Below are 26,172 nucleotides of genomic sequence, written 5' to 3'. Positions count from 1 at the left end.
CAATTCGGAGCGTCAGCTGGCCGATTTTTGCTGGGATAACGGCTTTGGTACCGTAGGTTAGGCTGAACGGGGTTTCTCCCATGGTCGTCCAAGGTGTGGTCCGGTATGCCCAAAGGACACTGTTCAATTTGTCAGCCCATAGGCCCTTGGCTCGATCGAGCCTGGTCTTCAGTCCATCCAAGATGGTTCTATTGGTGACATCGACTATGCCTTTTGTCTGGGAATAGCCTACTGAGGTGTAATGTTGCTTGATGCCGAGGGAGGTGCACCATTCCCGAAACCTGGCCTCATCAAATTGCTTTCCATTGTCAGTAACCAACATGTGGGGGAGGCCGAAGTGGAAGATGGTGCTCTTCCAAAAGAAGCTTTGGATTGCTCGAGTTTTGATGGTAGCCAGGGTTTCGACTTCTACCCACTTGGTGAAGTAGTCCACGGCGACGACAAGGTATTTCCTGCCCCTCGTTGCTTGAGGAAAGGGGCCGAAGAGGTCCATTCCCCACTTGGCAAAGGGCTAGGGGCTGCTGAGAGCTGAGAGGGTTGTGGCTGGATGATGGCAAAGGTTAGCATGTCTCTAGCATTTATCACATCTCCGTACCAGCTTGGCTATGTCCTTTCGGAGCGTCGGCCAAAAATACCCCTACTTTAGTGTTTTCTAAGATAGGGCTTGGCCGCCGAGGTGGCTACCGCAGATGCCTTCATGAATTTCTTGGAGCACGTACTCGCCCTCCTCCTAGCAGAGGCATCGGAGATAAGGCAAGGTGAATGACCTTCTATATAACTTTCCTTCCAACAAGGTGTAGTGGGTTGCTTGACGTCGGAGTCGCCTGGCTTCATTCCTGTCGTCGGGCAATCGCTCTGTTAGTAGGAAGTTGATGATGGGGTTCATTCATAATGGTTCAGCCTCCACTGGGAGTACTTAGACTTCTTCTGTAGAGGGCTGAGGTAGCTTCTCCACGCAGACAGTGTGGCCGAGGGTTGCATCCGAGGTGCTTGCCAACTTAGAAAGGGTGTCGGCTCTTGTGTTCTTGGCTTTTAGGACTTGCTGCAAGGAGAAGCACTGGAAGTGACAGGCTAGCTCTTGAACTTTGGCGAGGTACTTGGGCATGCTTTGCTCTCTGCCCTCGTACTCTCCGTTGACTTGATTCACCACCAGTTGTGAGTCGCTGAAGGCTTCGACGTGTAGAGAGCTGAGGTCCCTGGCAAGCTACAATCCAGCGAGGAGGGCCTTGTACTCGGCTTCGTTGTTGGATGCTGGAAAGTCGAACCTTAGCGCATACTCTATGACTGCATTATCTGGGGTGAGGAGGATAAGGCCTGCTCTACTTTTCTTGGCATTGGATGAACCATCAACAAAGAGTTTCCATTTGGGGTGAGCCTCCTCATCCGGGCGGTCCTTTTCAACATCTTCGGTGGCTCGACGGAGGGCTTGGTTGAAGGTGCACTCTACTACAAAGTCTGCTAGGGCTTGTGCTTTGATGGTGGGCCTCACCTGGTACTATATGTCAAATTCAGAGAGCTCGATGGCCCACTTGGTCAAGCGCCCCAAGGTCTTAGGTTTGGTGAGGACAGCCCTAAGGGGTTGGTTCATCGGGACCGCTATAGTGTGAGCTTGAAAATACGGCCTGAGCTTTCTAGCCGAGACCACGAGGGTGAAGGCCAGTTTCTCCACCTCGGGATACCTGGTTTCGGCGCCGCAGAGAACCTTACTGATGTAGTATATCAGCTTCTGCATTTCATCTTCTTTTATCAAAACTGAGTTGACTGCCTCGTCCTCGGCCGACAAGTATAGATATAAGGTTTCTCCTGGAACTGGCCCAGTGAGAAGGGGAGGCGAGGCGAGGTATGCCTTGAGTCCGTCGAAATCATGCTAGCACTCTTCCATCCACTAGAAGTTTTTCAATTTTTTGATGGTGCGGAAGAAGGACAAACAGCGGTTGGCCAATTTCGACATGAAGCGGTTGAGGGCAGCTATTCTGCCAGTGAGTCTCTGAGTCTCCTTCACCAACCGAGGGGTGCCATGTTCAGTATGGCTTGTATCTTGACCGGGTTGGCCTCAATGCGTCTTTGTGTAACGACGAAGCCTAAGAACTTGCCTGAGGTGACGCCGAAGGCACACTTGTTGGGATTAAGATTCATGTTGAACTTCCGCAAGGTGTCAAAGGTTTCGGCCAGGTCCGAGGTGTGCATCTCGACTTTCAGGCTCTTCACCACCATATCGTCTGCGTAGGCTTCGACGTTCCTCTCCATCTGATTTTTGAACACCTTGTTGACGAGGCGTTGGTAGGTAGCTCCTGCATTGAGGCTGATGGGCATCACTTTGTAGTAGTAGGTACCGTGCTCAGTGATGAACGAGGTCTTCTCCTCGTCCTCGGGGTGCATCTTTATCTAATTGTATACGGAAAAAACATCCATAAAGCTAAGTAGTTTGTACCCTGTAGTGGCGTCGACGAGGTGGTCTATTATCGGCAAAGGAAAACTGTCCTTAGGGCAAGCTCGGTTAAGGTCTGTGAAATCAATACAGATCCGCCACTTCCCATTAGCTTTCTTTACCAAAACCACATTTGACAACCAGTTAGGGTAGTATACCTCTCAGATGAAGCCAGCGTCGAGTTGCTTGCCAACTTCCTCTCCTATGGCCTTCCAACGCTCTAGTGCAAAGTTCCTCTTCTTCTGTCGAACTGGCCTAGAGTTCAGGTCCACACTCAGCCTATGAGTGATGACTAAGGAGTCAATTCTAGGCATGTCAGCTACAAACTAAGCAAAGACGTCGATGATGTGACTCATTGTGACACTAGCAAGTGCATTAGCCGTTCAAGTAATAAAGTATCATTCCCACGAGGATTTAGGAAACAATTACCAATACTAAATTGGGTACTTCTTATCTGATTAACAAATAAATCAAAACTTTAATGAAAACTAAAAATCCTAAACTAAAATCTATCTAAATCATTGGCCCAATTGCCTTCAAATCGGGTTAGAAGAGTAAGCAATAAATGACAATCTTAGAATTCAGCAATCTATCAATTTGGATCATTTGAATAAATCATGATTGAGCCTTGGTTTGGTGAAACCCCAAGGTCATGAACAACCTCTCTCAAGCGCATGTTCATCCTATGCATGAGTGACGGTTCTTCTATCTCTACCAAGAATCTAACCCCCATGCATGCATTTTTTCAAACACTTCTAAGGCATCAATTCAAATCTGAATTGATCACCAACTGAATTGTGCAAGTTATCTCTAACCTTGCACTCAATTCAGTTCTTGAATAGTAGATTTGAATTCCTAGAGTCTCTGTCAAGCACTCTAGGAATTCCAAGCTTTGGATCCATTCGGCCAATCTAAAATTTGCAGATCTAAATTCTCTTTCAAGCAATTCAGATCTTGCAATCTCAGATCCGAGAATTCAGATATGAGTTTTGAAGGTTAATTGGCCGAATTAATCTATAATTTAACCCCTATTCAAGAAACTTCAAGTACAATTCATAACCATTTGAATGAATCAAAAAGAATTTGATTGCTGAACTAAAATTTTACAAGCTGAAATACATCAAGAAAGAATGGAAGAAGGAGAAAGAAGAAAGAAAATATAACAAAGAAACTGAATTCAAATTAAAGGAGAATGAAACTACAATTGAGTTATTACAAAAGATCTTTGAATCACAAACCCCCAATTTCGAACTCACCTTCTTCTTCTTGCTTGCTTGACTTGAACTTCCTTCAGCCCTTCTTCTTCTTCTTCCTTGCGCCTAGCCTTCTTCTCTTCTCTTCTCTCAAGGTGGTCGAACCTCTAAGAGTGGGAGAGCCTTCCTCTCAAGCAATTGAACACCTCTCCCCCCTCCTAGAGGCCTCCTTATATAGTTTTTCAAGGGGGCTCTTGCCCCTTCTTGAAGCCTCTAGAATGGGGTGTATTACACCCCTTTCTTGAACTTTCTAGAGCTCTCTTGAAAGCCTCCCAAGGGCTGCTATTTGGGCTGCACTTAGGATCTCTCTTAGAACATGATAGCTATACTTTGAGCTGCTCTTTTGGGATGAGAATGGGTCTTCTGTGTTGGGCCGAATTCTACTCTTAGCTAGGCTTCCTTTTCTTGGATTTTCTCAAGGAATTCACTTGCTCTTCTTGGGCCGAAGTGCTCTCTCTTGCTTCCACAACCGGGCTGGACTGAATTTGGTCTTTTTGAACCTTCTTTCCTTGCCTTTTTCCTTCATTTTCTTGGATTAATTACCCCTAAAACTTATTCTTAGCATTAAGCTAAATTAAGGCAAAAATTAATAAAACCGGCATAAAAATCCATGCTAAAGTCCTCAAAAATTATAGATAAATTGTAGGTTCATCAGTCGACATTAGTTTTGAGGAATCTTACCAGTTCGGACAAGCCCTCTGGGGGATGGTTGGACCCAACACGGACCATCTTCTCGAGCTCAGCCTCGTCTAGGGGAACTGAAGTGAGGTCCTTAACTGGTTGGCCTCGGCTTGCTGCCTCCTCCCTAAGGTCGAGGCCCTCTAGTGGCAGTGCTTCCTTGTTCTTGCCCTTTAGTGCTGCCACATAGCACTAGCGGGCCGCTTGCTAGTCCCCACGAACGACTTCGATACCATGCTTAGTAAGGAACTTGAGGGCGAGGTGTACGAGGAGATGACTGCCCTGAGCACGTGAAGGGTCGACCTCCCCATGATTGCATTGTAGGGTGAGCCGATCTTCACAACCAGAAACTCGTTCATCCTCATCACCTGTTGAGGCTCGGTCCCTACCATGATAGGTAGGGTAATTTTTCCCTTTGGTCTAACCACGTTACCGGAGAAGCTGACTAGTAGGACATCAGCTAGCTAGAGGCGCTATCTTCATCTTCTAAAAGGCTTCGTAGAAGAGAATGTCGGCCGAGGAGCCATTGTCGACGAGAGTCCTCTTGACTACGAAGTTTGCAATGACGGCCATGATCACCAAAGCGTCATCATGGGGGACTATGACCCCCTTCAAGTCCTCATCCGTGAAGGAGAGGGTCTCCTGCTGCTTCGGCTTTTTGGGGGCAGGCCCTTGGATGTTTAGCTGCTTGGCGTAGGCCTTGCGAGCCGAAGCCGAGGCCCCACCCGAGGCCATCCCCCTGGCGATGACGTCAATGACTCCGGCTATCTGCTGGTGCTGCTGCTACTGGGAGGACGAGGCACCTGGCTCGCCATTGACGAATTGCTTAAGGTGCCCTCGTTGGATGAGAGACTTTATCTCGTTCTTCAAGTCATAGCAGTCCTTGGTGTCGTGGTGGTACTTGTAGTATTTTTTCGGATTTCCCCTCTTGAGGTTCGTCTTCATCTTCTATGGCCACTTCACGTACTTCTCCTCACCAACCTACATCAAGATCTGGGTCCTGGTGGAGTTGAGTGGCGGATATTAACTGTAAGCGAGGGCCGAGGCCAATGGCTTCTTGTTGTCTTTGTTGTTGTTGTTGTGGTGGTCTCCGTTCTTCCTTTTCTTCTTTGGGGTCCGTTGTTGCGCTCGACTTCCCTTTCTTTGTGGTCCCTAGCCGAAGCCTCCTCACCTGCAATGTACTTTTGGGCCTTCTTGAGGAACTCCATCTTGGTCTTCGGCGGGGTCTTGGCGACCGAGCACTTCAAGGCCGAGCTGGGGCAGAGCCCATTGATGGCAGTGTGCATAGAGACCATGGGGTCGAGATCATGGACCTCGAGCTCTTCTTTTCTGAAGCGGTCGATATAGGACCGCAGACTCTCTCCCTACTTCTACTTAATGGACCTTAGCGAGACCACGCTCTTCTGGCATCGCTTGTTGCTGATGAAGTGGGCAAGAAATAGGTTGGCGAACTGCTCCCATGAGTTGATCGACTAAGGCGGGAGACTGGAGAACCAACGACGAGCAACCCCCTTGAAAGTGGCCTGGAAAGTCTGCCATGTCAAGGCATCGGAATACTCGTAGAGTATCATGAGTGCTCTGAAACTTTCCAGGTGGTCGTCAGGTCTGAGTTCCCGTCGTACATCTCCAGCGTGGGAGCCTTGAAGTGTTGGGGGAGGAGCTCGGAGATGATATTCAGGGTGAAGGCATCCATTCTCCCCGTCAGATTGCTTTGATCGGAGATGATATTCAGGGTGAAGGCATCCATTCTCCCCGTCAGATTGCTTGGTAGAGCTCATCCTTGACAGAACCGAGCTTGGCTCACAGTTTCGTAATCCAAGGTTCGGATGGAGCTTGCCACCCGTCTCTGTCTTCGCGGGCATGGTGAGGGTCGGCACAAACTCCGAAGTGCTCTGAGGTAGGACGCACGCCTCCCATCTAGTGTGGTGGTCGTTCAAGACGTCACGGAGGTCTGAGACCGGTGCAGGAGAGGCACAGTGTCGGCCCTCGGCCCTTGAGTGGGCGCTACGACGTCCGAGGTGCCTGCCTTCGTCCCGGGGGTTCGCCCTCTTGCGGCGGTGGTGCTATTCAGAGGGCTAGCGGCTATCTTCGGACCGCTCTTGCTCTTCCTCCCTTTAGCTAGGAGGTCTCACGTTCCTTTGAGTTGGGTTGGCATGCCGACTGTTGATAGACTCTGCGGGCTCGACCCGATTTAGCTAGGCCAAGGGTTGGTGGCTCGACATGCTCTCGTCGGCTCAGGTGTTTTGATGCCCCGGCGGGGCGGTCACCCCGAGGGAAGCCTCCTGCCTAGGGGCAGACTTGCTCCACGTGCCTCGTGAGGTGGTCCAGGCGATCGAGAACCGCCTGGAATTGTTCATGAGTGACCAAGTTTTGAGTGTTCCTGGCTCTTCGTACCATGGTGATCAGTGCTCAAGAGTTTCAAGGTTTAAGTTAGATGGGAGTGTTTTAGCTTCGGTTTCCCACAGACAGCACCAATTGTTGACACTCAGATTGGCCGAGGGCAACAAAGTCAATTCGCTCCTAAGCTCTGGTGGAGAGCCAATGACCCCGAGGCTCCAAAGGGCGTGAGCCGAGGTAAAGGAATGGAAGCCGAGGGGAATGGTCTAGGGGGCCGAGGGCTCATAGCCAAGGCGAGGTTCCCTTATACGAGGGCTAGTAGCCGAGGTGAGGCATCCTGAAGAGGTCGGGATGTTCTGCAAGATAGGAGATGTCAAAGGCCTCGGGTGAGAACCCGAGGCAGAGGCTCCGACGGTGAAGTTAGTACGAGGAGTAAAGAGGGGGTCTGGTGCAAACGAGGGCTTAGACGAGGTCCCTCGTAAGCACTACGTTCCCAGTCAGAAGCAAGGTTCAAAATATCGATACACCTGATACGTCAGTAAGGGCGTATCGGGCGTTTCGATACTTGCTTTTTTACTTTTTTTTTAGTTTCAAAACTGGTTCAGGGGAGCCAGTCTAAGACCCCTCCATCCCCTGAACTAGTCAGACCCCCGATACACCCACTGTAGGGGCATATCGGAAGGGTCCCAGAATGATACGTATCGGCCAATACTTGAACTACCTGGAGGGGGGTACCTCGTATTTATACTTGGACTGCCTGAAGGTAGGTGGAGATGGACGCCCCAAATGAGTGTCGTACGAGGGCAGATAACGGGTACCCGTGAAGATGCTGGGGTGCTCTGTAGTTGGCCTTGTGTGATGGGAGTAGATAGCCCCTGCTACGCTGGATCGGACCCCGATTGGCGCCTTTGAGCTAAATGCCCCAGCCCATAATAGGCTGGGCCGGATTAGCCCACATCAGAAACCATAGAGGAACACAATGATCTTAGGAGAGGACCATTTCTTTTCTTCCTGGAAAGACACCGATTTCGTCCGTCTTTTTCCCATTATGCTTGTGGTAAGTATCTATTTATCACCAAATTTGTTTTATTATATGAACAATGAATTTAAAAAACCTTCAGGCTCCATTTGGAAGGAGTACAAATGCAAATATGTAGAGTACCAAACCTTATATTTTGTATTATTTTTATATGTATTTATAGTATACATATTTGTATTTATACTCTTTCCAAACTGAGCCTTAGCCACAAAATGGATCCGTTCGCATACAAACTTACATCAACAATACTCTATCGCTTCTTTCCTTACCAAAGGGGCTAGAAGATTACAAAAGGAAGTAGTTGCAACGAGATAAAATCTCTTTTACTAAAACCTTTGGTCCGCTGGGCAGAACCGTAGAAAATAAACAATGCATCCCCCTTGCATCACCAATGGCAGCCAAACAGAAGTGCCTGTAGCACACGGGTCCCCACTATTAAAAAATTGAAGAAAATTTGAACACCGAGAAAGACAGGATGGAGAAACAGAGGGATCTCGTCCCAATTGGCGATTATCGACATTCTGCCAACGATACCGATTCAGCTCAAATATGTGCCCCGAACCCTTTTTTTTCTGAAAAACAACCATGAGCACCCCTGCAAACTTTTAAAAATTAAAGAACAGCAAAAACTATATATTGTGAAAAAAAAAATCAAACTACTATTATACTTTTAACTATAAATGGCATCGATTGAGAAATTTTCACTTCTTTCAATTTCACTATTCAATATAGAAACATGGTAAATTATGAAAACTACGAGTTAGTATTTGGGCGATCTAACCCAATCATTGAATAGTAAATACATGCATGTATGCATGCATGCATGAATACTTTCATTTTAAATGTCAAATATCATCCACAACCTTGCATCATCCTGATCTCCTTCAGAAGCTTCACCACCTCAAGCATGGTAGGCCTCTTCCGTGGCTCGTCAGACGTGCATGCCTTTGCAATGTCGAGTACATGAATCATCTGATCCCTCCATGGCCCCAGACTCGGCATGCACGGGTCTAATACTTCGTTTTCCCTTCCCATGGCTACCATGTATCTCACCCATCCGACCAAATTGCCTCCTTCTATATCTGTCTGCCCTGTGGGGGCCCTCCCTGTAAGCAGCTCCAGCATCACCACTCCAAAGCTGTACACATCCCCTTTGGTGGTGGCCACCATGGTTTGGCCATACTCCGGAGGTATGTACCCAAAGGTTCCAGCAAGAACAGTACTGACATGGCTCTCACATGCGCTGATAATACGTGCAAGCCCAAAGTCAGAGACCCGCGGCTCAAACCGGCTGTCCAACAATATGTTGCTGGACTTAATGTCTCTGTGAATGATGTGGGGCACAAACCCATGATGCAGGAAAGCAATTCCCCTGGCTGATCCTAGACAGATCTTGAAACGAGCTGGCCAGTCAAGGGCCTCAACAGCATCCGCCCGATTCCTCAGCCACATATCAAGGCTCCCGTTCTCCATATAGTCATAAACAAGAAACCTCTCCTCCCCAAAGACGCAATACCCTAGCAATGGGACCAAATTCCCATGATTGACCTTCCCAATTGTTTCCATCTCAGCTAAGAATTCTCTATCACCTTGGAAGTGCCCACCATTGAGCCGTTTGACAGCAATAGTTCGGCCTTCAGGTAGTGATGCCTTGAAGACAGTGCCAAACCCCCCATCACCAATGATGTAAGTCTTGTTGAAATTCTCAGTTGCTGATAAGATATCAGCAGGGTTCAACCGTAGAAGAGAATGCTCAAAAGTTGCAATATTGATGCTTAGCGGCTCCTTCCACTTCTTACTCAGCAGTTCATCACTAGAGGCTGGCTCAATTGCCCTTAAGGGCTTGGTCTTGCCTGAAGAAAGAGCCGCAGTTTCTTGCCTCAGCATCCTCCATTTGAGCAGACCAAAGAAAAAGATGAGAAAGCTGAGTGTTGCACCTAGTGCAATGCCCCAGACAGAGATTCGGTTTAGAGCGGGTGCAGGTGGATAAGATTGTAAGCTAGGTATGTCATGTTCACCAGGCAAGCATGGACCAGCAATGCTGCAATTTTCTGGCACATACCCCTTGAATCTGTTGTTGGAAAAATTGACAAAGGAAAGGCCTGTTATTCTACATATATCACAAGAAATGAAGTCCTGGAAGCTGTTACTAGAGACATCAAGATATGTTAAAGAAGCAAGATTGGGGAGTGACAATGGCAAACTTCCGGTGAAAGTGTTATTGTGAAGATCTAGGATAGAGAGGGTGGTCAGATTGGCGACTGTTTCATCTAGGCTACCAGAGAAAAGGTTGCTGCTGATATCAAGGACCAAGAGAGAGCTGACTCCAAGATTACATCCAGTAAAGGAGATAGGTCCTGAGAGAGAATTCAGGCTGACATCTATGTAAGAGAGACTCTTGATACCAAAGAGGGATGATGGCAAAGGACCGGTTAGTTGGTTGCCTGACAAGTTGAGTTTTGCCAAGCTTTGCATCATGGAACCTAAATTGTCAGGGATGGAACCATTTAGCTTGTTATGTGAAAGGAAGAGACCCTGGAGGTTTGCCAAAGCAAGGAACTGAGGTAGCGCAGGTCCTGTTAGAAAATTGGAAGACAAATCAAGGTAGGTCAAGTTTGCCAAACCTGCAAGCCCATAAGGGATACTGCCATTCAGCTTATTCCCTTGTAACAGAAGCTCCTTCACAACAGTGCACTGACCAATAGTTGCTGGAATAGGACCGACAAACTCATTATAGGACAGATCTAACATTCCATAATGCTGAAAAAATTCAGAATCAGGCAAAGGCACCTCTTGAAAGCCTGAACAGATCTCTTTAGGAATTGGACCAGAGAACTGGTTGTCATTTAGCACCAGATTGTCAAGCAGTTTCAGCTTGGATATAATTCTAGGAATAGGACCTGATAGCTTGTTTGAACCCAGATCCAAAGATACCAAATTTATACAGTCAAAGAGCTCCACTGGGATCATTCCAGTTAATTTGTTCCCATGTAGTGACAGATTAGTCAGATTTTTAAGTTTTCCAATGGAACTTGGGATTGTACCAATAAAGAGATTATTATCCAGTTGCAGTCTCTCTAGTGTTGAGAGTGTACCAATAGTGGCCGGAATGTGACCCTCAATCAGGTTGTTCCCCAATATTATCTCCATAAGGGTCTGTGACTCCCAGAGTTTTTCAGGAAGCTCACCAGAAAATTTGTTCTGTGACAGATCCAGTGTAATCAATGGAAGCTCCACTAGATAGTCTGGAATTTCACCAAAGAGACTGTTTCCAAACAATACCAAATCAGTGAGGTTCATACATCCCCTGAAAGTGTTCTCAATACTGCCAGTGAACTCATTCTCAGACAGCAACAGTGCAGTCAAGGCATTGCCATTGCATATTTCATGTGGGATTTCTCCTGAAAGCTGGTTGGTACCAACATTGAACACAGACAAGGATTGAAGCTTTAATTGTGGCAAAGTCCCATTCAAAAAGTTCCTGCTTAATGTTATTGAATTCACTCTTTTCCAGTTGGAAATCCATCTTGGAACTGGACCTGACAAATGGTTTGAATCAAGTGAGACTGAGTAAACTGACTCCAACCCCACAAGACCCTCTGGAATTGGGCCAGAAAGAAAGTTGAAGGATAAATCTAGCGTCTTGAGCTTGTTGCAGTTACCCAATTGCTCTGGAATCCTTCCACTAAGACCTGCATTGCTAGCAATAAGATAAGTTAAATTTGTGAGTTCACCAAATGTCACAGGTAGATCTCCCTCAAAATTGTTGTGCGCTATATTCAAGTTTGTTAAACTTCTCAGGTTGGACATTTCTTCAGGAACTTTACCAGTGAGTCCACAATTATCAGCATAAAGTACATTGAGCTCTCTCAGATTTCCTATTGTAGCTGGTACTGCTCCATTGAAGTTGTTATTTCCAATGTTCATGGATTCTAGGCTGGTCAATCTTCCAATTTCAGAAGGTATTGGTCCAGTTAGAGAGTTATAGGATAGATCAAGTACCAAAAGTCTCTCCAAACTCCCGATCTCCTGAAAAACTAGTCCTGTGAATACATTCCAACTAGCATCCAAGTACAGAAGCTTAGTAAGATTTCCCAAGCTGGATGGTAAATTTCCAGAGAAAAAGTTCATACCTAGATCCAGAGATTCCAAGTTTGTCAGATTCCCAAGTTCTGGTGGAAGAGATCCACAGAATGAATTTCCATGAATAGAGAGTTCAGTCAAATCTCTTAGCAATCCAATGGTCGAAGGTAAGCTCCCAGAAAAGCTATTGTCATCAAGCACAAGTTCTCTAAGCATTTTCAGGTTGGAAATAGCAGATGGCATAACTCCAAGCAATCTGTTACCACTCAAATCCAGAGATTCTAACTTATCCAAACCCCATAAATTTTCAGGAATAGAGCTACTGAGCACACACTTGCTGAGGTTGAGAACCTTCAAATATCTGAATTCTCCTATGCACATTGGAAATGGAAGATCTAAAGGTAACTGCGATAAATCTATCTGGACAACATTGAGACCCACACATTTTATACCAGACCAGTTGCATGGTGGAATTGCTGAGTTGAACCAGCTTGTAATGAATTCCCTTTTCTGGCTGAGAGAATTTCTGAGAGTGATCAATGACTGAAGGTCATGAGAGTAATTTACCTCAGATAAGGATGACTGGAGAAAGAAAAGCATCAAGAAAGCCAAAAGATGAGAAGCCTTCCATCTTGGAGCTGTTTCTGACATTATGTAACTGGTTCTACCAAGCACCAATGAAGAAAGCTCAAGGAGTCTTGGTTCTGTACAATCAAATCCGTAGCCTTCAGAACCCTTCACCTTCAGGACTTGAGGAGCATCTGTAGAATAAAATACTAAGAGGTCATTAGAGTTTTAGTATCTATGCCTCCTTTTTCTTAAATCAAGCATTATCATTTGACCTTTTATTCTGTTCTTTATCATGGCAAACTTATTCTAAAATCTAAACAATTCATTCATGCAGAAGTGGCCATCAACATCCCATATTACATGGTATTAGCGAGAAGAACTGAATTTGTTGTCTGCTCACAAGAAGTCTATTTTTAAGTGCCCACCTGTTATAAGCTTTATTGTCTATGGACAAGTAAAAGCTTCCTTTTCAGATAACTCTGGGTTACAATCCATCAGGAAAAATACACTTCCCATGGCACCTGAAATGTCTATTTCTTCAGTTTCTTGATTTCGATGCGTTTAATGCTTTAGCTTCATCATTGTTTATGTATGTAATGTTGGACAACTCTCTCCTCTCGATCAGAAAATAGCAAGAGGACAGCTAATTACCAATAGCAGCCATACGCTGGCACCATAGTCAGAAAGTTTGCTGGTGAGCAGCAGCTCAGTTGAGGAATTATTCATATCCCTGCCCACAGAACCTGATTACAGCAAAACCCTTTCATTTATAGAACTAGAATATGTAGCGATGTATCCAGTAGTGATCTCTAGGAGTTTTAGTTTCTAGCAGCAACAACCAGCAGTAAGCTATTTATTCTGTTCCCTTCTCTCTCTTATTGGATCATTTTTATTTTTGTATCAATAGTTTTATGCATGATTATTAGGCGCATCAAAATTAAGTAGCTGAATCCCTCTGTGGGATTTCTATCAGTATTTTCATCTTTTATGCTTCATTTTTAGATCAACGTAGCATACATCAAAATCAAGAAGAAAAAGCATTAGACACATCCTAAGACCTTAAAATCCTCCTGTCCCAAAACATAATTGATCTCTTTTATGGGCATCAATAGTCTGAAACTCCACCAAAATGTTTAAGGGCTTCAAGTAGATTTTTCTCATTCTAGAATCATTCAAATTTAAGTAAAGTTCTGGTTAGAAATTGAATCTTCTCTTTTTTTTTTATTTCCTTTCTTTTTATGATTACATGTAGAGGGGTTTACTTCTTTGTAGTTTGGGTCCTCTGTCCATGTAACTTGAATCCTCTATATATTCCAATTGGGCTTATTGGTCTGCACCCAATAGGCCTGATTAATAATAGGGTTGGTTCTGGTTCTGTATGTAACAAACCCTATAGGGTCTGAGTCGGGGCCAGAACCAGATCTCTATATTTCCTAATTGGTCCAGGACTGATTTACCATGACCAGCCCAGACCTGATGCATTGACAGCACTCTTTCATATCTGGGCATCATAACTTCTGTAGTAAAAGGCAGGATGAGATAAAAATGATTGACTATTTCATAGCCATATAAGAAAAGAGATACAAACATGACGGAGGATTTAACCAATTCAAGAAAACAATATTCTTATCATGCAAATAAATACTCCAACCATGTAAATAGGAAGGAAAAATATGTATTCAGATAATTGATGACCGAGTGATAGTGATCAAACATTAGAGTCCACAATCAGATGTGAGTTATTCTCCATTTCATGATATGTCCCTTTTTCTAGAAGTTCTCAATGGACTCCTCTAAGCAAAATTTATTGAAAAAGAACCTTCCACCTTGGAGATTAATGGGATAATGTAGCTCTACATCCACAGCTTTAGATCCTATCAGCTAAGATTAGGAAGTCCAATGGAACAGTTTCTGTGGTGCAACATGGGCAGGCTCAGGTTGGGGTTTTGTTAAAATTTGAATAGGCCCAGCCTAGACCTAGGCCTGATGCACTGTAAATTCTTCAAATAAGATACCTAACTGCCACCCCTACCTATAACAATCATTGAATAATATGTTCTGTAACTTATTGTTAAAAAATTTGCCTAAAGATGACGACTACATAAGACTTTTCGATGTAGGGTGACCTTGTCTACGTGTCCACCCCCTTCCCCATGTGATTATGAAATGAATCATTGAATTATATTAATAATAATTCTTTATGACAACAGAACACAGAAACATTCCCTCTCGGTTCTCATGGATCTAGTTAATCAAGAAAATGAATACCATGATTAATCCTATTAAGATCATAATTACCTAATTTGCTTTAAGTTACAACTCATGAACTGGTACATTATCAAAAAATCCAAATAAACCATATCTCTTGAGATTCAAATATCAAGGCATTCTAGATCAAATAGAAAACTACCATACACCTTCTAAATATCAAAACACCCAAGTGTATTGAATCAATAAGAAAGTACTAAGGACCCTTTTTACATCATTGAACATCAATTGAATAAGTAGTGTAAGTACATGTAGATCATCATCGTAGAGATTGCAATTTGGACCACGATAATGCAGAGGTAACCACAAAAGAACCTGCAAATCTACAATGTGTGTTACGTCCATCGCTAGAAACATCACAAATTGCAATTGTAAAACCATGCAATCTTCTAGAGTCGCACAAGAACTGTGATGACACCTACGATGTCACCAATAAAAGTAAACCATGGTTACCAACAACGTCTAGCTGCGATGGCACTCCATTCACAATTAGTTGTGTGATCACTAAAAAGACCTTATCCTCACCACATGATTTTGAGTAGCCGAAAGGGTTGTAGCTATAAGCGTGCCCACGTGAGAATCTTAGGAGACAAGGAATCTTTATCCCAAAATATTCTCATTGGACACATGGTGAAACCCTAAAGGGCCTACCTGTTATGTATTCGGCATATCAGAACCACCTTTCTGAGACATGAAAGTTCCTTCCTGTTGTTTTCTAATTTCTCGTCTCCTTTTACGGCCTCGCCCATCCATTTATGAGATCATCTCAAGAGTACTAAGAGAGTTCCTACCTCCTTACTACCCTTACCAACACCTTCCCTCTTACCAAGACTTTCCTCCTTCCCTCACATGCTTGGTCATCCTCTGTCTTTCAGGGAGACCATCCTCTGTTGCCTTACCATCCTACCAAGTCAGTGGTTTGCTAGTGGGCTTGGAGTATTTCTGGATGAACTTGAAATTTAGGGCTGTTATAAGGCAGCATCTGGTGGAGAGGACATCAGATTCATCATTCATGTCATTCTGGTTGGTGATTCTTGTCAATGTATGCCCTGATGGAGTCCCCAATTCCTAAGGGACCTGAGTAGAGCAACAAAATCTCTCCCTTCTCATTTCTCAAAGCACCCCCCATTTTGGATAATCCTGGATTACCCATGCTACTTCCATCAAAGTTCAACTTCAGTGAGCCTTCGGATGGAGGAGACCAGCTTGTAATTGATTTGTCCTTTAGGGATGAACACCTCGCTACTGCTGACCAATTTCTCCAAAGGTCATTGAAGGAGAATTGATGAAAGATTTCCAAGGTCTTCAGCCAAGGTATTGCCCTATTCAGCACACAGTCTTTCAATTCCAGACTACTCCTTTCCTTTTCTTGAAGAATTCTAGCATTCCTTTCTTCCCAAAGAGTCCAAATCAAGGCAGTGCGAGCACATCTCCACATAATTCTCCCTATTTCTGTAGGCCAATAAAAGGTAGAATGGTTGAAGAGCATACGAACTTCTGCTGGTAGACTCCAACTACTCCCAAACAACGAAAGTAGCCAAGCCCAAAGGTCTGCAGAAAAGGGACAAGATACTAATAGGTGGTAACAATCCTCATCGTGAGCTCTACAGAGGACACACCAATTAGGAGAAATACAGAGGAAATGTCTTCTCTTTTGTAGGTTATCTAGAGTGTTTACTTTCCCATGGAATACTTCCCAACAAAACGCCACAATTTTTGGGGGAACTAGCCTGCACCAAATTTTTGTCTCTTGGGACTTAATCAAGTAATACTTGTGTACACTTGTCATTTCAGTGATTTAACAGAAAAAGTTGAACACATCTAATATCTCTAACATATATATTCAAAGCCCTCAAGTAGGAGGGCTTCTTCAAAGGCATGGATAGGCCTCCAAAGAAAAAGAACTAAACAATGTGGGTCCCATAGATATCTAAAGACATGTTGTTACCTGATTCAAATTAGAAAGGTAACTCGGATTCATTAACAACAAATTAAATCTAATTTAGATTCCTAAGTCAAATAAAAAAGCATCCCAGAGGCACCTTACAACATGGATATCAAGTCCTCTAATTTAGTTTTAAAGTCAACGAAAAATAAAATCCAACCAAAGACTTAACCAAATTTACCCCAAATCAATTAAAAAACGAAACCCAAAATCTTTTGGAACTTGTTGAATAGATAGTGGATCCATATATGGTTTCCATGTCCTTATCAATGTTTTTAAAACATGGAGCATGACACGAGGTGTTCCACTACTTGGAGGCATGAGGTGTAGTTCAGAACGTAAGAGGTGTAAGCCTCCTCAGCACAAGGAGGCATAAGTGTCCTTAAGAGGAGGGGGGTGAAGGCAAGAAGGGGAGCGGAAGAAGAGGAAGGAGGGATCTCATCTTTTTCTATGAAAGATGTCTTATATTAAGAAGAATGAAGATGCATAACACCAGCTGAAAGTTGTACCAAAAAATACATAAATAAATAAAACTAGCTGAAAGGGGGGAAGTTTTATTGAAGTGGAGCAAGACTCCCCTAGCACTCTTTCTTTACCCTTCTCTTTCCTTCCCTTCCTAGGGCGTTTTGGGGCCTCCTCCAAGCATACATCTCCCATGCCTTTTAAAACACTAGTCCAGATGTCTGGCTTATTAGCTATCAATATACAAGAGCCAAGAATTAGAGATTTTTTAGAACAAGCATAAATGGCAAAATTAGAAATTGTTAACATTATAAATATTTTTTTCCTTACCAAAAGTAACCTCTTTAACTGAAAAATCAGAGGAAATCCAATTACTTGGAAGCCTACCCCTTACAAATGGGGTTCATTTAAGAATGGCAAATTATGTACAAACAAAAATTCAAACTAAGGAAGTAACGAACCAGGAAACTATGATCAAGATTTTTTTATTGGTATACTATAACTAAGATTTACCTTACAAAAGATATGAATAACATGCCCAAAGTTCCCCCTAACTGCATATGTATCCAAATCAAGGTCGAAAGAATTGGAAACACAATGCGTATTGGAAAGACAATTTTAAAAAACGTACCAGTATATACTTTGGATACTTTGGATATGCATGAAAAATCAAGATATGCATAAATATGCTAGGAAACTGAAATAAATCCTAAAATAATACATTAATAACAATAATTACAAGTTTTATATGATTGCAAATAAGTTATTTAAATGTAAAAAATCAAAATTTAATGGTTTATATAAAGTTTGAGACATCGGGACACAATTAGTAACCGTTGAAAAATGATGGAATAACTAAATTGTGAAAAAAAGAAAACTAAAATGTGTATGTATATACACTAATTTTGGAATAATCAATATAGTTTATCTTAATATTTATTAATATATAAATTTTAATAATTCATTCTAACATTTATTGAGAAGCATCCACTATGAAAAAGAGAAAATTTACTTACAAATAAAAATGCATATAACCATAGCAAGCAAATGGGTGTGTCCTAATGGTGAACTTATGGTCATTAGGGGTCATTAATACCTAATGATCAAGGTTCAAATCTTGCTATTGCTAAACTATGTAGTTTTTACACTAACAAAACAAATTTAATGAGAGAGAGGCTCATTATTTAACAAAATTAATGAGAGAGAATTCCAATTAGGCGCTGAAATTCAAATTCAAATTTAAAATTATGTCTTAAATTATAGGAGTAATTTAACTAATTAATGATTTATCAAAAACTTTTAACTAATTAATGAGAGAGAAGTTACACTTAAATATAGGAGTAACTAACAAAATTAATGAGAGAGAATTCAGCCTTAAATATAGTTTAACGAAACTAATGAGAGAGAAGGGGACTCGAAACGAATTAAGTGTATCAGGCTGTATCGGCTTGTTTCGGGTCCGTATCGGCCGATACCCGAAACAGCCCAATATGGGCCAGTATCTGTTTGATACATATGAAAAGAAATGAGACAGATTATTTCTGCACGTTTGTGATCGGATTTGTGTTGGAACGATACTTTGAACCTTAATCCAAATACAGTGTAAGAACAATTTAAAATTTACAATAGATAATGAATCATTTCCATGTTGAAACAAACCATCTTGGGATAGGGTACCTAAGAGAACAGGTTGTAGTTGAATGTTCTACTAATTGATTTCTAACTACTGCTGACTGCTGAGTTCTCAAGAAATATGTGGAAATTGTGTTTGGGATCCTTGTTTCCCATTTTTTTCTATACCCCTTAGACCAAAAAGAGGCAACAGATGTTGTTTAATCACAATTTAGAGTTGCAAAATGATGGCCTTTGTAGTAAGTTCAAGAGGATCTATAAGAGGAAAGGGGTGAAAGTCAAGAACAGAAATCAGAGACCTATTGGAAGGAATAGTTATTCAGATATGTAGAAAAGAGAGGTGGAGAGGATAGAGATAGATCTTAATTCTAAAGCTCAAAAAGAAGATGGTAATTCAAGAAGAGATGCTAGGAGTAGAGAATGAAAACAAAGAAGAAGAGGCAAAAGACGAGGAATAGGAAGCAACTTTAGATCAAGTGGGAAAAATAGAAATTTGGATATGGAAAATATAGTTGAAACTGAAGTACAATTTAGCAAAACATTGGGGTTATTTTTTTTCTGGGAGGGGAAGAATTTGCAAGAAAGACTTTTCTGAAACTGGAAAAGAAGCATGGTTCGGGTGTGGATGGGTTCTATGGAGAAGTTTGATTTGCAAACGGTGGCTGTTCGGTTCAGATCTGGGTCCTGGGATGTAAAGGGAGTTTATTGGGTCACATGTGTTGGTTTTGGATTCTAGCAGCAAGGTTCTCTGTTTAAGATCTGGGAAGGACTGAAGGAGAAGTTTGAGTTCTAAGGGTTATAAGAGGGTATTAGTGAGTGGGTTTTGAGTTTTCTTTCTTTCAAGTGGGTGATACCTTATCACCCTTTTTGTAATTTCTTTTTATTCCATAATAAAATTTTCTTTTTTCAGTATTACCAAAAAATGTCTTAGATTTGCAAAAACAGTGAAAGTCCATCAATAATTAACAAACATCTTTTGATTGCTGAGTTCACAAGCTGTTTTCTCTATCCACAAGTCTATGAGGAAAAAGTAAGAGATGATAGATCCCCTCCAATTCAAAGTAACAAGGTATATGTAAAACCATAATATGTAAGAATTAAGAAGCTAATTTCCTCTCCCTACAATGGGCAGGATCTCCTCAACCTACTAGAAACCAAATCGAGATGTTTACATGGAACTCATAAGGTAATTTCAGTTTTCTTGAAACTGAAAAAATCTTCACTCTAAGGCACATTGACAATTCTGTAGCAAAATAGAAATGCAAAACAAACAGGGAAATCATGCCAAAATGTTAGTCTACATAGCTTGACTTTTGATAGTATATTCCCTAATCGAAAAATCTAAAAGGTATATAGCCAAATTTCATATTAATAATGCAAAGATATCTAGTCCCTGATGACATTCAGTAAATAAACAATAAGTGGGGAACATCATTTATTTAACATGATAAACAACCTAGTAATTCATTGTAGAAGACAAAAAATCACTTACTTAAAACAACAATTTTTCATATAACAATTAATTCCTGAAGAAGAACCCCAAGACATACCCAAGAAACCGAAAGGCTCCAACAAATGATAAATTAGGTGACACCACTTCACATGTTTGCCAGATTATCCTCCCGTTGAAATTTTCACCCTAATAGCCCCCACTATCTGGCAAAAGAGTTTTCCATTCTGGGTTTTCTTAATTTAAGTTGACCTTAAAAGTAGGTGGTACTTAGAAAGGACCAGTGCATGGTTTCCTTGTGGACCATCAATCAAATATCTAAACATGCTTTGATAGAGAGCCACCAGCATGACAGATGGTATGGATCGACCATATCATCCATTACAAAGATTGAAAGAGTAAAAATGTAGTGAAGACATTAAATTGGCAGAGAAGCTTTCCATAATTATGATTATGATAGGAAATAGAAAAGGGAAAAAAATTTTAGGACAAAACTAAACAAAATTATATGGCCCAAATATCATTACAGATGCGAACCTACTGGTTTCAGACTTCATAGACCACTCAACTAAGAATTGAGATTCAATTAGAATTTGTAATTTAGCCCCCACAGATCTGTAGAATTTGTAATCAAGATTATTGCTCTCCCAGTCAAAGATCAAGTAGACATAATTTGGAGATTAAACCCAAAAGGAATTAGTACCATAAAATCGGCTTACCTGTTAGCTACAGGGGTCCAACAAGAGGCTATTAATACAGTAAGGGGTATAAAAGTATATGGAAGCTGGTGTGCCCACCTAAAATTAAAATAAAATGTCCTTGAGACTATTATTAAATAATAGATTCCCAACTAATGATTTCCTAAATAGGGGAATGGTTCAAATGAATATAAATGGAGATTGAGCCTTGTGCGGTGAAGTAGAAGATGTAAATCATGTTTTCAAGAGCTGTGAAGTAGCAAAAGTTGTTTGGTCGATGGTGGACCCAGCTAATAGACAAGATTCAAACATGGGTATAAAGCATTGGTGGGGGGGTGGGGGGGGTTATTTGAGAGTAACAATCTTCATAAAAATTGCTTTGTTCTGGAGAACATTGCTGCAATCCTTTGGCAGTGGTGGAAGAGCAATAACAACAAGCTTTTTAAGGCTATGTTTGGTGATTAAGTGGTTGTTAAAATAAGTACTTGTTGCACAAGTACTTTTTAGAAGTGCTTATTTTAGCAACCACTTAAGGCTGTTTGGTGATCCACTTGCCAAATCACTTATTATGTTTTTTAAGCACTTATTGGGGTGGGGGTGTTTGGTGAGCTACTTTCCCCACAAGTGCTTATATTGACACAAATGACAATTTTAGCACTCACTTCACTCATACATATAAACAATGTTTTTCACATTATACTATACATTTCAATGAAAAATCACCACATCATGACACCTAAGAGCCCACGTGGGCCCACACGTGGAGCGCCATGTGGACCCAATTAATAATAATAATAATAATAAGTAATAAATATTATTGATAAATAATAATAATAATAACAAATAATAAATAATGTTGATAAATAACGAATCCAGACAAATAATAAATAATATTGATAAATAACGCAAAAAAAAATTTTATTCATGCATAGAAACCATCACATAGACAATGCAAAAAAAAAATGAAATATTTTGAATTTCTTACATGAAAATTTTGAAAAAATGAATCCAGACAAATATTCACCCAAAAAAACAAGAAAATAACATCAAACATGGAGGGGAGGAGTTTGGGTGAACTCACCTTCGTTCACCGGCAGATGGACGGTCGGGTGTTGCTGGTAAACTTGCCCAATTGCAGATCTGCAAACAAAGAGAAGAACGCCTTTTCAGGCATTAAAAAACTCTAAGAAAAATGCTTCAAATCGAATAAAATAAGCAAAAAAAAATAGTCACAAAGGGTAAAACAGCAGGTCTGCCGGCTGTATTTTCGCACCGTCGATCGTCACCGGTGGACCTGCAACTGGAGTCGCTGCCCTCTGCTTGTTGTGTTCGAATACGAGGAGAGGGAAGAAAACCCTCACGCGGGGGCAAAACTGGAATTAAATAAATTATTTAGGGATTGAATCGTCCCATTCATTTTGAAAAAGCACTTCTCCAAGAAGTGCTGAAAAAAAGCCACTCTCAGGTCACTTTTTCTGTAAGTACTTTTCAAAAAAAAAAGTACTTCTTGGTGACTTTTTTACCAAACACACAAGTACTTTTTTACCACTTAATGTGTGGTCCCAGCACTTAAAATAAGTACTTGTTAAAAGAAGTACTTTTTAAAGAACTGTTCTGATTAACACTCTCGAATTATTGAAAAAGGCCAGGTCCTATTGTTTTGAATATTTTGTCCATAAAAGAGACTTACAGTAAGGAATCAAATTGGACTTTGGTAGAGTGGAAGGCGCCTAAATTAATTTTGATGCTTCCAGGAACTTAGAAGGAAACTGTGCCATTGGGAGTTGCTAGTGATTCTATCGGGATGGTTCTTGCTGCTTTCTCAAAGTCTATTGGTCACACCACAATCAATGTTGCTGAGGCGTGGGCTGCACTGGAGGCTGTTCAGTTGTCAAGGAATTTTGAGGGTCAAAGTGTCTATAGAGGGTGATTCTAAGCTGGTTGTGGATTGCTTAAATGGTCTTATCCCATGGAATTTGAAGTTTATTATTGATAGGTGTCTGGAGGTCCGTCCAAGTGAGGAGAGGAGAGTTCTGTTTAATCATGTGTTTATGGAAGCTAATGCTGCCACGGATTGGTTAGCCAATAGAGATCATGGTAATCCGGTGGTAGGAGGCCCTTCTTACTGGTCTTTTTCTTTTATTTGCTTTGCTGATTTTTGGGGACGGGCTACCCCAGTCTTGGGCTATCCTCTTTCTTTTCTACCAAAAATATAAAACTAAACAAAATTAGAAACAATATTCTAGAAAGTTTAAAGGTTCATTTGACCCGCACTTTAATTCATCAAAATATATTCTATATCTCACCCAAGTTAAAATCCCTACAAGAAAAGCCAAAAGAAACAAAAATGTAAATGAATGATAATCGACGAAGACGACAAAACAGAAGCTAAAACCACTAAAATCCAGGACAGCTATGGAAGCGTATAAAAAGAAACAAAGGCAAAAAGATGTGAAGGTCCAGAACAAGCAAAAAAGAATGCGCGCACGCAAAGAAAAAAAAAGGAAAAGAAATAAATAAATGAATTATATATAATAGGAGAGAGAAAGACAGTGACTCACCTCATAACTCTCGAAGCAACTATGCAAACGCAATAAATGAGCTATTAATGGGGACCATCCTTGTTCATCTTCAGAGACCCAAAAGTCCAAAACCTGGTAAAGTCAAACACCAGAACATGCATAAGGATACAGCCATTAAACTGAAAAGAACTCGATAACGAAAATAGAAACAAAGTATTAAAAGCACGCGACCTCCACGCCTTACACAACACAGAAAAAGCTAAAAACAGTAAACACGTTCAACAGCTGTGAAGCCTTAAGAACTCACAGAGAAGGTACTAAACTAGTAAACTGACGTTCTTGAATATGGAAAATGGAGAAACCCAATAGCTGAAACTCACAGTCTCAGCAACAAAAACATTGCAGAAAACATGGTGGTGGGTGGTGGACGAGTGACATGAAAACCGGGAAAGTAGAGATTAATGAAAGGCATTGGGCTCGAAAAAGATGAATAGACAAAGCAAGATAACTTGTGAAGATGGAATACTTTTTCCAGTTCGAATCAGCGCACTGAGTTGTGAGAAAGGAAGAAAAAATAATTTTTTAAAAGGCAGAGAATGTTAGATCTCCTGCAACATCAACCTTTTTACGTCTGCAGAGTAGCCTACTAGGATATCGGTAGATTGGTAGGGAAGTGATCCGAGAATCTCTCCACTTACGCCATTAAAATAAGGAACCGAAACGATTTCAGATAGATTAACAGAATAAAAATAAAGGAAGAAATTAAAACTAAAAATAAAATCAAATCAAATATATAAAAGAATAAAAGAATAAGAATGATAGTCTTACAGGAAGAAGGATAATATGAACAATTAGAAAAAGATGAATAAAAAATAAAATGAAACCCTAGAATTACTAAATATAGAAAAAAATATTAAAATCTCTCCCCCTCTCTCACTCGCTCGCTGGATTCAAGTTTAGGAGCGACTGAGAAAGCTTCAAAACCCTAGAAATATCAAACGATACAGAGAAGAGCAGTCAGTAAAACTGGTTTCTTTTGTTTCCTTTTAATGGAGATCAATCCAAGCAGACAAAAATGCAAAACCATTCCGAAAGAAATTTCTTGTTATCGATTACTGTGAAGGAAATGCAGGATAAGAAATGCCGAATCGATAAAAATAGTGAAAGAAAATTAGCTCTAGAAACCTCTCTCCTACATACATTTTACATTCTCAGAAGCAAAGCAGTAATGGAGCTTGTTGGAGTCGCAGAAAGCGCAGAAAAGAACATTGTTCAAACTTCAAAGATAAACGAGAAGTAGAAGCACAGAGAAGATTCACTCACGCATCCCAATTGCAACCGACGTATCTGAACCAGGCTCAATAAACTTAAGCGACAAAAGAGAAATTTTTGAAGAAAGATCGAATAGAGTGAAGACGAAGAGGCCAAGAAGAAGATAACAAAAGCGGAGACCAGAGAGCATCTTACTTGCAGAGCTTTTGCAAAGCTTCAGTCTGGTTCCGTACGTTTAGGCCATGCTGTCTCTCTCTCTCTAAGCAGGGGATTGTCGTCCTTTTCTAACTGGCCTTAAGGCATGAGCCCTCACATGCAGCAAAGGCAGAGACAGTTACATGCAGCTCTCCGCCTCTGTCTCTCTCTCCTCCGAAAAGACAAGCTAAGAGTTCTGCATGGCCGTTGGATTGCCCGACCAACAGTCAGACGAGAATATGCGGGAAATTTGTCTCGGGTGCTTGTTCGGTACGCGAATCAAATAAACCTTGCAGTACCTGATTTTCGGTTCTTCGCTCTGCCGCCTCTGCGAACTTCATGGGCCCCACCTTGTAAACAGAGTGAAGAAAATCCGTTTGTTTCTTTCCAACCTCACAACGCCTCCCAGCCGCACATTGGGATTAAGGCTGCAACTTGGGCCGGGTTAGCCCGAACCCAACCCTTGGGTCGGGTCGATACTCGATTTAGGCTTAGGATTGAAATTTATGAACCCAAAGTTATTTTGGGTTGGGTTTGGGTTAACCTCTCAGTCAACCCAAACTTGACTCTATAATATATATCATATATAAATATATGTTATATATATATATGATATCATACATTGATTTATTTATATGTTACAATCATTTATTTCTTTTAAGATAATAACTTCACTTAATCCTAATTAGAAATATAAAAACCTTAATAACATTTTTTATGTTTTTTAAATATTTTGTTCTTTATCTCCTCTTTGTTGTTTACCACCCATAGCTTACTGCCCATAAAATATCTATTATAAGCTATAACTCACAATGAACTATAATCATTTCATTTTTTTTTTCAATTTTGTACTTACAAGAACCAATAAAAACATCAACAAACAAATACTAATAAAATTAATATATGTAGTGAAAGTTGAGTTAAGATCTGAGATTAAGAAGTTCTACGAGATTTTAAGGGATGGGGAGAAGGTTAGGTTGCGCCCAACCTGAAGTTGACTTCGGGTTGGGTTGGGTTAGGGTTGAAGGAATTTAGTTAGAGTTAGTGTTAGGGTTGGGTAGGTCATGTTGAAGGCCGGGTTGGGCTAGGGTTGGCTTCAACCCGACCTAACTCAGCCCAACTTGTAGCCGTAGGTGGCATATGGAAGTGAGGTCAGTGTGAGGTACAATCTGTGAGAGGAAGTCCTGATTATGTTTTTCCATCTAAAGATGAGTCTCGATCTACTCCTTATAGAGCGCTCCTTACACCAACCTCATAGCATAAAGTTCCCAATACATGGTGGGATGTGGTTGTGAGGTTAGTGCGAGGAGCGCTCTGTGAGTAACATATCCCTAGAGGTG

The 26,172-nt window shown here is 41.4% G+C and overlaps 1 protein-coding gene across 10 annotated transcripts; it reads right to left on the bottom strand.

The window, feature by feature from the left end:
* Positions 1-7,969: 7,969 nt before the first annotated feature.
* Positions 7,970-25,066, bottom strand: LOC104586076 (leucine-rich repeat receptor protein kinase MSP1-like). 10 transcript variants are annotated; one of them, XM_010243182.3, is made up of 6 exons: positions 24,833-25,066; positions 24,566-24,712; positions 23,405-23,497; positions 21,925-21,983; positions 8,599-12,594; positions 7,970-8,330 (listed from the first exon to the last, which is right to left on the bottom strand). In XM_010243182.3, the coding sequence occupies exons 3-6, from the start codon at positions 23,407-23,409 to the stop codon at positions 8,062-8,064; spliced, it is 4,329 nt and encodes a 1,442-aa protein (XP_010241484.2). In that variant the 5' UTR covers positions 23,410-23,497; positions 24,566-24,712; positions 24,833-25,066; the 3' UTR covers positions 7,970-8,061. The 10 variants fall into 10 exon arrangements, with proteins under 10 accessions (XP_010241484.2, XP_088760114.1, XP_088759905.1 ...); XM_088903988.1 differs by having other exon boundaries at positions 21,925-22,005; positions 24,566-25,066; XM_088903779.1 differs by having other exon boundaries at positions 8,599-12,579; positions 21,925-22,005; positions 24,566-25,066.
* Positions 25,067-26,172: the final 1,106 nt, after the last annotated feature.

The sequence above is a fragment of the Nelumbo nucifera genome, chromosome 1, assembly GCF_055504915.1.
Source record: "Nelumbo nucifera cultivar China Antique chromosome 1, China Antique-T2T, whole genome shotgun sequence".
Taxonomy (NCBI): domain Eukaryota; kingdom Viridiplantae; phylum Streptophyta; class Magnoliopsida; order Proteales; family Nelumbonaceae; genus Nelumbo; species Nelumbo nucifera.
Note: the sequence above shows the minus strand (reverse complement) of the source record. Positions and strands in the feature narration are given on the sequence as shown.